At 43.0% G+C, this 14,558-nt stretch overlaps 1 protein-coding gene across 1 annotated transcript; it reads left to right on the forward strand.

The window, feature by feature from the left end:
• Window positions 1-1,358: 1,358 nt before the first annotated feature.
• LOC142388733 (olfactory receptor 11A1-like) lies at window positions 1,359-5,734 on the forward strand. The gene is made up of 2 exons (XM_075474283.1): window positions 1,359-2,272; window positions 5,701-5,734. Exons 1-2 carry the CDS (start codon window positions 1,359-1,361, stop codon window positions 5,732-5,734), a joined length of 948 nt encoding a protein of 315 aa, XP_075330398.1.
• The last annotated feature ends 8,824 nt before the right edge of the window (window positions 5,735-14,558 follow it).

Raw genomic sequence — 14,558 nt, forward strand, 5'->3', positions numbered from 1 at the left:
CCTCACTTATGATGGCTAAAGCAGGCAGGTTAGTCAGTATCTCATGATCTGTAAATGCCCTGTTTTGGAGTTCTCATAACTCAGCCATACGACATCACAGAGACCTTATTCAAAGTTTATATGTGACAGGAGACTCTCAACGTTAACTGAACTAAAGGGTTTGTTGATAGTTGAGTGGATTGGCACCCATCAAAATTTCTTCAGAAATTTTCTAGTTCCCTATACTCCCTATAATACAGATCAGTGAGCAGTGCTGACCAACATGTCATTGGGGTCATCAGTTGGGAACCTCCTTTCATCAGTGTTTCGTCTAGTTGGGCCCACGACACCTCCAGGAGGCTAGAGAGTGATCACTGGCATCCCAGAGTCACTCCCCTAATGCCAGCCAACACTGCTCCTCACACCACAACAACCATCTTTTTTGTTTTTTTGGATACAAACCCTGGTTTGGGTAGGTGGTAGAAATAGAAGAGGTAAAGATAAGTAGGAATGGGATACAAACCCTGGTTCAGGTAGGGGGTAATGAAAGTATAGAGGGTGCCAGAGGTAGAGGCAGGACAAGACACACGAGCAGATTCAGCAGAGAAACTCACCTAAGCAGTCCTATAATCACTAAAAATGCCAGCAAAAACAAAGCCATACAGACCAACTCACCCAAAATGGCCGCCTGGTTTCAAAAGGCTCACATGGGCCACACCCTCCACTTAAATATCTTGAATTTCTTCTTTGCTTCTTCCAAGAGTCTGTTTACCCTAAGTGCTCCCCCTGCTGGGCCCCCAGCTGCTATTGCTTCTTCTGATCCAAATCCACTGACTGGACTTTACTGCCTCATCTGACACTTCCTTCACTATTTTCCTCACATTCTGTCCACTTACACCCAGCTCCCTCAACAATGAGACAACAGACTTTGCAACAAATCCTCTACATCCTACTTCCACTGGACAGATTCTAACCTTCCATCCTCGCTGCGCTGCTTCCTGGTGACCTAACCCTAACCACCACCTACCAACCTGGCACAAAATACCACACAGACAAACCCACAAAGGTCACCTTGAAAAATAAAACTATAGTGGCTTACAAAAGTATACAACCCCCATGGCACTTTTCCTATATTTTTTACCTAACAACATGTAATTGAAGTGGATTTAAAAAAATAAAAAATTGCTCTGAGATACAGTTGTTTTTCTTTCTTTCAGGCGTCACTTAGGCAGCGGTTCCTCTGATAATACAGTCATGATGCTGCTGTGGGAGTCAGCTGACTAAAGGATAAAAGAAGCAGACTTCACTGAACATTTAGAAATCTAACAGACAACATTTAACAGCTCACTCTGTTAAGAGTTTCATGACCTGGGAGCATCATGATCAACTCCACACAGGTTTCATATTTCACATTAAGTGCCTACTTTGACGTTGGTCCTCTTAAATACTTGTATTTTATGATCATTCTCTCTTTATATGTCCTGATTATCAGCTCTAATGTTCTGCTCATCGTGGTTATCAGTGTGAACAGGAGCTTACATGAACCCATGTACATGTTTCTGTGCAGCCTGTTTGTAAATGAGCTGTATGGTAGTTCAGGGCTGTTTCCATTCCTGCTGATTCAGATCCTCTCTGACGTTCACACTGTTTCTGCTCCTCTCTGTTTCCTGCAGGTTTTCTGTGTTTATACTTATGGAAGTGTTGAATTTTTTAACTTAGCCGTCATGTCTTACGACAGATATCTTGCCATCTGTTATCCTCTGCAGTACCACACACTGATGACATCTGAAAAGGTTACCATGCTTATTGCTCTCACGTGGTTATTCCCTTTTCTTGCAATCATAGTTCTAATAGCACTTAGTGCATCTTTAAAGCTCTGTGGGAACATTATTGACCGAGTTTACTGTGGTAACTACGCTATTGTTAAACTGAGCTGCTCTGACATCAGTGTTAATAACATTTATGGACTTGTTTACACTTTCATCTCTGTCATGATTCCTCTCATTCTAATTCTTTACACCTACACAAAGATTCTAATCGTCTGTTTTTCTGGATCCAAACAGACCAGACAGAAAGCCATCAGTACCTGCACACCTCACCTGGCTTCTTTGTTGAACTTTTGGTTTGGTTGCTCTTTTCAAATTTTACAGAGCAGATTTGATTCAAGCAGAGTTCCAGGCGGGCTGAGCATTTTTTTATCACTGTACTTCCTGACATGCCAGCCGCTGTTTAATCCTGTGCTGTACGGGCTGAAAATGAACAAAATACGGGATGCATGTAAATGTCTGTTGTGAAGAAAAGGCTTATGCATGTTAAACTATGCGTGCCTGAAAAATCAAGACTGTGTCCCTGAACGTCATCTCCACCCTTCAGAAACAAAGATATTGTGGTTCTGAGAATGTTTTACCTGCAAGTGACTAAAAATAAATGCATTTAATTTTCTGGTGGACAAGAGCTGCATACAAACTGTTTACAGGACAGAAGTAGTGACTGTTTTCACACAGTTTACAGGGTTTCTGCATAGATAGATAGATAGATAGATAGATAGATAGATACTTAAGGGAAAATTCAAATATTGAGTCACTTATAAAGGCAACAATCATTCCTCCAGTCATGAAAAAAGTAAATAAATACAATGATCAACAACAATATGCATAAGATAATGCAACAAAATACGATTGATTTGTCATTTCAGAGTTGGTTAACTCCCCTTAAATGTTTGTTTTTAAATGAAAAGTAAAACAATGAAAGGATTTATTTTTTTGATTGTAACTGAATGAGAATTGTAGCAGAAGTTTTAGTTTGTAATAAAGTTCATGTGTTTGTATTGAATTGACTGTAGATAATTACCTGTTTTTAAAGATTTTGTGCGTAAACAACCTTAAAGGGGAACTCCGGGACATTTGAAGCGCGTTTCCATTGCTAGAGGTTGTCAAATACTGACAGTAAGACACAGGCTGGTGCAAATCGGCGCTCCCTTTGCGGCGATTGCGCTGTTTGCGCAGCCTGTCATGCTAACCAAATACGTGGTGGCTAAGGGGCAAGTGCTAAACCTTCCACGTAAAACAACAATACATGCCCAGTAATATTGTTGTAATGTTTTAAATACTTGAACGCAGTTTTTCTAGAGAATATAATTGTTTTGTATATGGGATTATTCTCCATTGACTCTTTTGGGCTTTCACATGCACGAGCGTACAACCAGCCGGTGAGTTACATGCTGTTTATAAAGTTGTTTTGTAACGTCCCCATGCCAGTAATGTGAGAACCATGCATTTGGTTTTGATGGTAAGGCTTGTGACTTTATTGTCGGATGGTTTATGCAGTGTGCAAGTTGTTGTTTTACGTGGAAGGGTTAGCACTTGCCCCTTAGCCACCACGTATTTGGCTAGCATGACAGGCTGCGCAAACAGCGCAATCGCCGCACAGGGAGCGCCGATTTGCACCTGTCTGTGTCCTACTGTCAGTATTTGACAACCTCTAGCAATGGGATTGCGCTTCAAATGCCCCGGAGTTCCCCTTTAAATGCCAAACCTCTAAACCTACATCAAACTGTTCCTGCAGTATTGACATTTGGACTTCATAATGCAGAGATATCAAACCAAATCAAATCAAATTTACTTGTAGCACATTTCATGTACAAAACAATTCAAAGTGCTTTACATAAAATAAAAGCAGTGCAGCAGGGAGTGGAAGAGGCATTCAAAATACATACAAGAATATAAAGAGAAACAAATAAAACAATTTAAATGAATTTAAAAACAAGCAACAACAAGATAGTGGAATTTATGTTTATAGTTTTTTTTTCAACTATATATTCTAAGCCCATACGTGCTCATACACAGGAACAAATCATATACTAATGTGTGCAAGAAATGCTACTGAATGCACACAAGATACTATTCATTTTCATTATTTTTTTTGGGGGGGGCTTTTTATGCCTTTAATGATAGGACAGTGTGAGAGAGACAGGAAGCAGGGGGCAGAGAGATGGTGAAGACACGCAGCAAAGGGCTGCTCGGTGCAGGAGTTGAACCGGGGCCCGCTGCATCGAGGACCAAGCCTCTGTACATGGGGCGGCTGCTTAACCCGCTACGCCACCGACCGCCCCTCATTTTCATTTTTGAGGGAATTGTTTTGTCAACTGTTCTGCTAAACTGACGTAATACTTTTAGAGTCAGTTCAACAACAAAATAAAAAATAAAAAAAGAGGGAGGAGAGGTGCATCATGGGAGCTCCCCCTGCAGTCTGGGCCTATGGCAGCAGAAATATGGGATGTTTCAGGGTCACCGGAGCCATCCCTAACCATAAGCTTTATCAAAAAGGAAAATTTTAAGCCTGATCTCATCACAGCTCGAATGAGCCACAACGTAAAAAGGACTTTTATGCAGGACACAGATGTTTATGGTCAAAGAGGTTTATTGTAAGGCTTTCCAGGGGTGTGATCGGAGAATGGTCCAGGTCTATGGCACAGTCATAGGGTGGGTGAGCAGGGAGAGAAAGGGAAGGGCCTTTTCCTAACTGAAGACTGAACCTAGGTGAAGATACTCGGGGGGAACAGAGGATGGTCCAGGTCTATTGAGGTTGCTGAGAGGAGAGGTTTAGAAAAAGTTAATATAGATATCTGAGGGATTATTATCCAAAGTTGTTTTGCATGAATGGTTATCTGAGAGTTTTACGGGGAGAGAGTCTAATTCCTCTTCCATTTCTGGGAAGACATGAGGTTGATATCCAAGTGAAGCGTCAAAAGAGGACAGTCCAGTGGCAGATGATGTGAGGGAGTTGTATGCATACTAGACCCAGGGAAACTGCTGGCTCCATGTGGAAGGATTGTTAGTGGTGACACAACAGACATCGGACTCGAAAGAAGGCCACAAGAAATATTGTTTCAATAGTGTTACTGTGCGATGAATACCTGGGTGGCAGGTGAATTAGGACGTATGGGCCCAATGGATGAGGGCGGAGCAGGCAGATGCCGGGACAATATGGCGATCAGGATGACCAGTACCAGGATCAGGGTCTGAAGGCAGGCCACTCTGAATCCGACCATCAATCTCCCACGTAACGCCTCTGAGAGTGCAGGATTGGGGAAGGATACGGTCCGGTTCTGTGGAATCCTCCTGAGAGGTGAGATGGGAAATTCTCATCCTGCCCATCTGTTTTAGTAAGTGCGTTGACTTTCCGCTGACCCCACTCATCCTGTGATCCTGTTGTTGGTCATTTAAGGGAAGCAGGTTCTAAATTCATCAGGAGGGGGTTTTATGGTTGACATTTCCTGGAGAGTTTAGCTCAAGGGTAAAGGGGCTACCTCGTAAACTTCTTATCTTATATCTTGAGAAGCCATTTGTTTTTTGAAGATAACCCTCCGCTTGGAGTTTATATATGAATGTGTATGATTGTATTCTTGGCTCACTGTGCTGACCGTTCAGACAGGAGACTGTTCAAACGCTGTTTTGCCTTTGAATAAAACTTAAGGAAAGACAAAATCTGGATTTTCTCTTATTATTGAGTAACTTCTTATCGACTTTGATAAAAAATCCACAACAGAGGCAAACTGTTGGGAGAGAGCATTGGGTTGGACTTAGACGACGAGGAAAGTATGCATATGGGAGCGGCTTACCTTCCTGTTCTGAACGGTGGGAGAGAACAGCCACCAACTCTGAGTCAGAGGCGTCCACTTCTACAATGAATAGTCTCTCAGGATCTGGTTGAAACAGAACAGGAGCAGAGATTACCACGGAGGATAGAGAGATAGTCTGGTGAAGGCTGGCTGGTCCTGCTGCTCCTTAAGAGGCAGTCCTGATGGTGCGAAAGCAGGAGCAAAACAGACTCTGCCCAAGCCTTCCGGGGTACCTGCTTAGCCCATCCTAAGACTCAGAAACCAATATAACACCACATCCAAGAATGATTATGACAAATCTTAAAGGTAGAGAGGGTGTCTAATTCTTGAAGCCAAACTGGCAACTGGTTCCACAGAGAGGGGCCTGATAACTGAAGGCAAGGCAAGGCAATTTTATTTATAGAGCACAATTCATACACAGGGCAATTCAAAGTGCTTCACAGCTACATAAAATTACAAGAAGGCAATTAAATCATTAAAAAGAAATAATTAAATATATATATATATATATATATATATATATATATATTAAAAACCCATTAAAATAGTCATTAATTAATTAAAAAGTGAAGAGTGCAGATAAAATACTTTCAGGTGTCATATGCACAGCTAAATAGAACTGTTTTCAGCCTGGATTTAAACATTGTCAGAGTTGAGGCCTGTCTCACATCTTCTGGAAGACTGTTCCAGATTTTAGGAGCATAAAACTGAAACGCAGCCTCACCTTGTTTAGTCCTGACTCTGGGCACCAGCAGGAGACCCCTCCCTGAGGCAGGAGACCCCTCCCTGGGGCAGGAGACCCCTCCCTGAGGCAGGAGACCCCTCCCTGAGGTTCTCAGAGCCCGAGTTGGTTCATATGGCTCTAACATGTCAGAGATGTACTTTGGCGCTTGACCATGAAGAGACTTGTACACAAGCAGAGCTGTTTTAAACCCTATTCTCTGAGCGACAGGAAGCCAGTGCAGAGACCTGAGCACTGGACTAATATGGTCGTATTTCCTGGTTCTAGTCAGGACTCGAGCAGCAGCGTTCTGGATGTACTGCAGCTGTCTTACAGCCCGTTTAGAGCCCAGTGAGCAGGCCGTTACAGCAGTCTAACCTGCTGGAGACAAACGCATGGATCAGTCTCTCTAAGTCTGGTTTAGACACTATTCCTTTGATTCTGCCAATGTTTTTTAGATGGTAAAAAGCTGCTGATGTTACAGATTTAATGTGGCTGTTAAAGTTCAGGTCTGAGTCCAATATTACCCCGAGATTTCTAACTTGATAGTTAGGTTTTAGAGAGAGAGAGTCTCAAGGTGACCGATAACACTTTCTCTTTGTTTCTGTGGGCCACAGACAATGATTTCAGTTTTGTCTGAGTTTAGCTGGAGGAAATTGTTTTGCATCCACACACTGATCTGTTCGATGCAGCGACACAATGTATCTACAGGCCCGTGTTCTCCTGCCGTCAGTGACACGTAGATCTGAGTGTCATCTGCATAATTGTGGTAGGACACATTATAGCTGCGTATTAGCTGGCCTAATGGAAGCATGTACAGATTGAACAATACGGGTCCCAGGATTGACCCCTGGGGAACCCCACAGGTCATAGCCATTTGGTCTGAGACAGTTACCAATTTCAACAAAATATTTCCTGTCCTCCAGATAGGACTTGAACCAGTTTAAAGCACGACCAGAGATTCCCACCCAGTCTTCTAACCTCTGTAATAAGATCGCATGGTCAACTGTGTCAAAGGCAGCACTCAGGTCCAGCAGAACTAAGACTGAGACTTTACTTGCATCTGTGTTCAGGCGGATGTCATTTGTCACCTTGATCAGAGCTGTCTCAGTGCTGTGGTGGGGCCTAAAGCCTGATTGGAAAGTATCAAAAGCATTGTTAGACAGGAGAAAGTCACTAAGCTGTTGGTATACAACTTTTTCTAGGACTTTGCCTAAGAATGGCAGGTTTGATATGGGCCGGTAGTTGTTCAGTACTGTGGCATCAAGATTGCTCTTCTTTAGAAGAGGCTTAATGACAGCGGTTTTTAAGGCCTTTGGAAATGTTCCAGTCTGGAGTGAGATGTTGACTAGATGAGCGAGTTGTGGTAACAAACTGCTCAGCACAGACTTTAGGAATCTAGTGGGCAACTCATCAAGGCAGCACGTTGATGAACTCAGACTGCAGATGGTCTCTTCGACTGTTTTGTCAGTAACAGGTGTGAAATGTGTCAGCTCTAGGTGTCTAGCTGGCTGCAGAGTAGTTATTTGTGTTGTGGAAATTATTGCATTTTTAATGCCTTGAACTTTGTCATTAAAGAATATTGCAAACTCATTACACTTAGATGTAGAAATGAGTTCTAAAGGCAGTGAAACTGGAGGGTTTGTTAATCTGTTTACTGTAGCAAACAGGACACGAGAGTTGTTACTGCAGTTTTTGATGATTTCAGAAAAATAACTCTCCCTTGTTCTATGCAAAGTCTGGTTGAACACACATAGCTTTTCTTTGTAAGTCTCATAATGAACCTGGAGCTTTGACTTGCGCCATTTCCGTTCGGCTCTCCGGCCCTCCCTTTTCTGTGCCCTGACCGACTCTTCTTTCCTCCATGGCGCCCTTTGCCTACTTTTAACCATTCTAACCTTGACAGGAGCAATGGTATCCAAAACATTTAAGAGACTTGATGTGTAAGAGTTCAACAGATCATCAACATCAGAACACGGGGTGTTCTCAAACCTAATCATTTCCCTAAACTGTGTCCCTGTTCTGTCGTTTATGAGTCTTCCCCGAACAACTGCAGACCCAGCTGGTGTTTTGGGTAAAGTAGATAGGTCGAAGAAAACACAGAAATGATCAGATAAAGCAACATCAACGACATTCAAGTTTGAAATAACAACACCCTTTGAAATGAGCACATCTAGAGCAACATCTGTTGTGGGTGGGCTCAGTCACATGCTGAGTTAGACCAAACATTTCAAGGACAGCAGTGAGCTCTTTAGCTTGCTTGTTATGCGCTACATCCACATGCACATTCAAGTCCCCTGTTATGACTAAACAGTCAAAAGCAGTGCACACAATTGAAAGTAGTTCAGTAAAATCATCAATAAAACAAGTCTGTGGTGGTTTATAAATGGTGATATAAAGTATGGAAGATTGTTTTATCTCCATTTTGAATGACACATACTCAAATGATGAAAAAAAACCAAATGACAGCTTGTGGGTGGGTATATTGTCCCTGAACATGGCACAAACACCCCCACCCCTCTGGTTTTCTCGTGTTTCAGACACAAAATTGAAGTCAGGTGGACTAGACTCAATCAGGACTGCATATGCTGTGTTTTTGTCGAGCCACAACTCAGTTAAAAACATAAAATCAAGATTGTGAGAGGAAATAAAACTATTAATTAAGAAAGATTTGTTACTTAAAGATCTGACGTTGAGTACTGCGTGTTTGAGATTAGTTATAGTTGAACTGGATGGTGTGTTCTTGCAAGGGATATGGATAAGATTTCTCTGATTGGACAGTCTGATTGTCCCTCTCTTCACTCCATCCATGGACCTCTGGTTGAGATGGTGTTTACCAACACAGAGGCCCTTAGCGTCCTAGACAACAGCATTGACGCTGTTGGAAATGACAGCTGTGGGCACCGGTGGTGGGGGCCAAGCTGGGGGGGCTTTGGTCGATGGAATAGGCTGGGGAGGGAGAGGGGCTCGATGCTTCTTTGAGGATAGAATTCTTGATCTTGCCATGTTTGGCGTGAGAGGAACCATTTTAATCCCCGATTTCACCAAGCTTTCAAGGTGGTCAGGAAATCTCCTGGGTGACGTTGGAGAAGAGAACGATGGTGAAACATCTCTGGAAGGTGTTGATGCAGCAGGTGGGTCCCAGGCCTGTGGTGAGGCCCGTGGTGAAGGCGATGGTGGAGCTGCTGAATCCTGTGTTCGGGATGCTGGAGGTGCTGCTGTGGCTGAACACTTTGCTGGGTCCTTGGGTGGCAAGGCAGGAGCTCTTCTCTGGCTCGTCTTCTCTCTCGGCGGCAGCACAGGACCCGGTCCTGGTCCTGGTCCTGGTCCTGGTCCTGGCCCCTTCTCATGCCTCAGAGCGTGGAGAAGATTATCCGTCAGTCGTCTCACTCCACCTCTGTTTAGGTGTGGGCCTTTTCTTTGAAAGAGATCATCTCTTTGCCAGAAAAGATTAAAGTTCTCAATGAAATGAGGTCCTCTGGACTCACAGACTTTGGACAGCCATGTGTTCAACTGAAGCAGCCGGCTGAATTTGTTGATCCTCCTGTCGATGTTTGGGACAGGTCCACTTATGAATGTTGGTATTGTCACTTTATCAAGACTCTCAAACAGTTTCTCAAAGTCTTTTTTTAAGATTTCAGACTGATTCTCTCTGATGTCCACTGCACCCACGTGCACAATCAGCTGTTCCACCCCTTGGTGTTTTGCCAGTACCTCTGGTAGTAATCTTCAATGTCAAAGACAGTGGCACTTGGATAGCTGCATGTAACCATTCTGTTTATGTTTATATTAGATATGGCTCCGTCTCCAAGCACAAGAGTATCTTTGACCTTGACACTCGGCACAGTTTCTCTGTCCATCTGCTGCTTTGTACCGTCTCTCTGTCTGTTACACTCAATCACATTTTGCTCTGACAGTGGTAAAAATCTGTTTGTTAAATTTATTCTGGGTGATGTTACATATCCTCTGTTGATACCAACAGTTTGACGATTCTTCGGCTTTGCACCAAGTCCATCATACGTGTCCTTACAGAATCTTGGAAAAGACACAGTATCATTTAGCTTTAATTTGGAGGAAGCAGTTTTTTCACCCTTTCCTTTGGAAGTAAATGTGGACTTCTTACTACTGGATTCCATTGGGAGCGTTTCATGAAGTCCCATTTCAGTTTCTAAGGCAAAAATCCTTACTTGTAGCGCCCAAATTTCTTGTTCATATATCCGACAGCTTTCACAGGGCATGTTGAAAGGATTGTAGTCGCTGGCTCGTCAGATAAGTTGTGAAAAGTATTAAAATGATTTTAAAAAGTCTTGGTTCACTTAAAAGAAAAAGAATAAAATTATATCCAAGACTTGTGGAAAGAAGTAAAATGATTTAAAAGCAAATAAAGTGATAAGCAGCAGGAGGAAGCAGAGACACGTCTGCACTCTTCAGAAGCAGGAAGCAAGATAGCCTTCAAGATAACTGAAGGCTCTGCCTCCCAAACTGGCAGCTGGTTCCACAGAGAGGGGCCTGATAACTGAAGGCTCTGCCTCCCAAACTGGCAGCTGGTTCCACAGAGAGGGGCCTGATAACTGAGGGCTCTGCCTCCCAAACTGGCAGCTGGTTCCACAGAGAGGGGCCTGATAACTGAAGGCTCTGCCTCCCAAACTGGCAGCTGGTTCCACAGAGAGGGGCCTGATAACTGAAGGCTCTGCCTCCCAAACTGGCAGCTGGTTCCACAGAGAGGGGCCTGATAACTGAAGGCTCTGCCTTCCATTCTACACCTCGCCACAGGGGTCCCCCAAGGTTCAGTACTTGGGCCTCTTCTCTTTCCCATATACACCACCTCACTGGGCCAGATGATCCGATCACATGGCTTCTCATACCAAAGTTATGCTGACGATACCCAGCTCCATCTATCATTCCCACCTGACGACCACACGGTCTCAGCACGAATCTTAGACTGTCTCTCTGACATATCGACATGGATGAAAGCCCATCATCTCCGAATGAACCTCTCTAAAACTGAACTCCTTGTCTTCCCAGCCAAACCAACGATACACCACAGCATCTGCATCCAAACTGAATACCTATCTCTTGCTCCATCAAAGGCAAGGCAAGGCAAGGCAAGGCAATTTTATTTATAGAGCACAATTCATACACAGGGCAATTCAAAGTGCTTTACAGCTATATAAAATCACAAGAAGGCAATAAAACCATTAAAAATTATATGGAAAAAATGGAAAAAATAAAAGAAAGAAATTAAAAAAGAAAGAAATTTAAAACCCATTAAAATAATCATTAATTAAAAAGTGAAGAGTGCAGATAAAATACTTTCAGCAGCTAGAAACTTGGGTGTCATGATTGATGACCAACTGACCTTTAAAGATCATGTTACCTCTATTGACTGGATCGTGCCGCTTCACATTGTTAAACATAAGAAAGATTAGACCGTACCTAACCCAACATGCCACCCAGCTCCTGGTGCAGGCTGTGGTGATCTCCGGCCTTGACTACTGCCACACCCTCCTAACTGGTCTCCTAACTGCTCTCCCTGCCTGTGCTGTGAAACCGCTGCAGATGGTCCAGAACGCGGTGGCACGTCCGGTCTTTGATCAGCCTAAAAGAGCACACATCACCCCTCTGTTCATTGAGCTCCATTGGCTACCCTCAGCCACCCGCATCAGATTCAAGTCCCTGATGTTAACCTACTGAGTTCTGAATGGAACAGCTTCCATCTGCCTGAATGCTCTCGCAAAGGCTTACATCAGGACTCGGTCACTCTGGTCGTCAGATAATTGTCATCTAGCAGTGCCTGCACCACGCTTAAGACAATCCAGACTCGTCTCATGTGTCGTTCCACGATGGTGGAATGACCTACCGAGCGCTAGCAGAACAGGGGCGTCCCTGAAAATCTTCAAAAATCTCTTGAAGACCCAGCTCTTTAGAGAACATCTGCTATCCTGTACTTGCCTCTATACCTGCACTCTATCTCCATACTGTCCCCTCTGTCACCTCTGACAGAGTCTGACTAGTGGTGTTACAGCCATTTTATGGTTTTTCTGTTTTGGCCTACTAAGGTAACATTTGGGTTAGGGATGACATATGTGGTATGAAATATTTAGTTGTTATGGAAAATGTGGAATGCTTATGCCTGGATTATGATTTAGTTTTGTTATTAGGTTCATTGCTTTAAGTATGACGATCACCATTGGGGTGACGTCATTGGGTCAAAAGTCATTATATCCGGGTTTTTTGAGTTGGTTTGGTGAATGGGAAATGCAGACCGGGCTGTCATACTATTTTCGACCGTACCTACTTAATGTTGTTACATTTTCATCATCTTTTCGTTTAGTTTGGACTGTTAGCTTATTTTGACTGCACTTTCATTCATCACTTGTTATCATCCTGGACGCAATAAATTATTTTCTACAACAAAAGGAGTGCGCGTTTGATCCCAGCCGAGTCCCAGTGTTTCTCCATTCCTTGGAACTTTGGAAAAAATTGGACCTAACAAGTGGTTTCTTTGATGTTAGCTATAATCTTATATATCCTCGTTTGTAAGTCGCTTTGGATAAAAGCATCTGCTAAATGCATAAACATAACAACTTCAGTTTGTCTGAATTTAGAAGCAGACAGTTCTGAGTCATCCAGGTCTTTATGTCTTTAAGACATGCTTGTAGACTGACCAACCTATTGGGTTCATCTGGTTTTATAGATAAGTACAGCTGAGTGTCATCAGCATAACAATGGAACTTTATGCCATGCTGTCTAATAATGTTACCTAATGGAAGCATGTATAAAGTGAAAAGAATCGGTCCAAGCACAGAACCCTGGGGAACTCCATGACTTACTCTGGTGTGAGAGGAAGATTCTTCATTTACAAGAACAAACTGAAATCTATCAGATAAATATGACTTAAACCAGCCTAATGCAGTTCCTTTAATCCCAATAATATGTTAAAGTCTCTGAAATAGTTTCTTTTGCTTTAATGAGCAACCAAGACCCCCAATATGAAGTACATTTTAAACCATGAACTTTATTTACCATTATATCTTTTGTAATGAACCAGCCTGCAGTCAACAAGTGATGCCCATAAACTATACTTAAGAATGTACTTGCTGATTAATTGTTTCACTTGTTTCCTACATGCTTTATATTATTATGGGTCATGGGGGCCTGTCCCATCTACCTTCGGGTGAGAGAAGGTAGATCGTAATCCTGACGGGTGACAGTCCTACCGACTGTGATAATCATCATAAAGAATTACCTTTTGTCATTTGGTGAAGATTCTGAAGGCCATAATACACTAAAACAGAGTGTGTTTGCAAAAGATCACGACAGTCCCAACGAGTCCAGTGATCAGTCGTCCGTTACTTAGTTATACGACTCCACAGAAACTGTCTCTGAAGGATTAATACGCCCACAGCATCAGACTGACCTCATACGTCACAACGTCTCTGTGTCGACTCTTTAAGAGAAGCAGCAGCAGCTCTCTGCTCAGTTAGGCTGATTCACAGTTTGAGTCACTGCTACTGTTTGACGTATTTGTCTCATTTAACAATTTGATTGTAATTTTCTTTGATGTTAATATATGCTGTTTGTGTTGTTGAAGGTTTATCTCTATAATTAGCTGAAAACAAGTTTAACTATTCAATCAAGGTAAACACAAGAAACTTGTGCTAAAGAAAAAAATGGACCAGACTCAGTTAATAATTCCCTATAATACAGATCAGTGAGCAGTGCTGACCAACATGTCATTGGGGTCATCAGGTGGGAACCTCCTTTCATCAGTGTTTCATCTAGTTGGGCCCACGACACCTCCAGGAGGCTAGACAATGACCACTGGCGTCCCAGAGTCACCCCCCTAATGCCAGCCATCACTGCTCCTCACACCACAACAACCATCTTTTTTTTTTACAGCCACAAGCTACCCCAGCCTCTCACCAACTGCACACCAGTCACAGCGATACAAATCCTGGTTTGGGTAGGGGGTAAAAATAGAAGAGCTAAAGATAAATCGGAATTGGATTAATACCCTAGTTCGGGAAGGGAGTAATGAAAATATAGAGGGTGCCAGAGGTGGAGGCAGGACAAGACACACTAGCACTAGATTCAACAGACAAACTCACCTAAACAGTCCTACAGTCCCTAAAAATGCCAGCAGAAACAAAGACACACAGGCCAACTCACCTAAGATGGCCGCCTGGTTTCAAAAGGATCACATGGGCCACACCCTCAACTTAAATATATCCTGAA

This window comes from Odontesthes bonariensis, chromosome 9, assembly GCF_027942865.1.
Source record: "Odontesthes bonariensis isolate fOdoBon6 chromosome 9, fOdoBon6.hap1, whole genome shotgun sequence".
NCBI lineage: Eukaryota > Metazoa > Chordata > Actinopteri > Atheriniformes > Atherinopsidae > Odontesthes > Odontesthes bonariensis.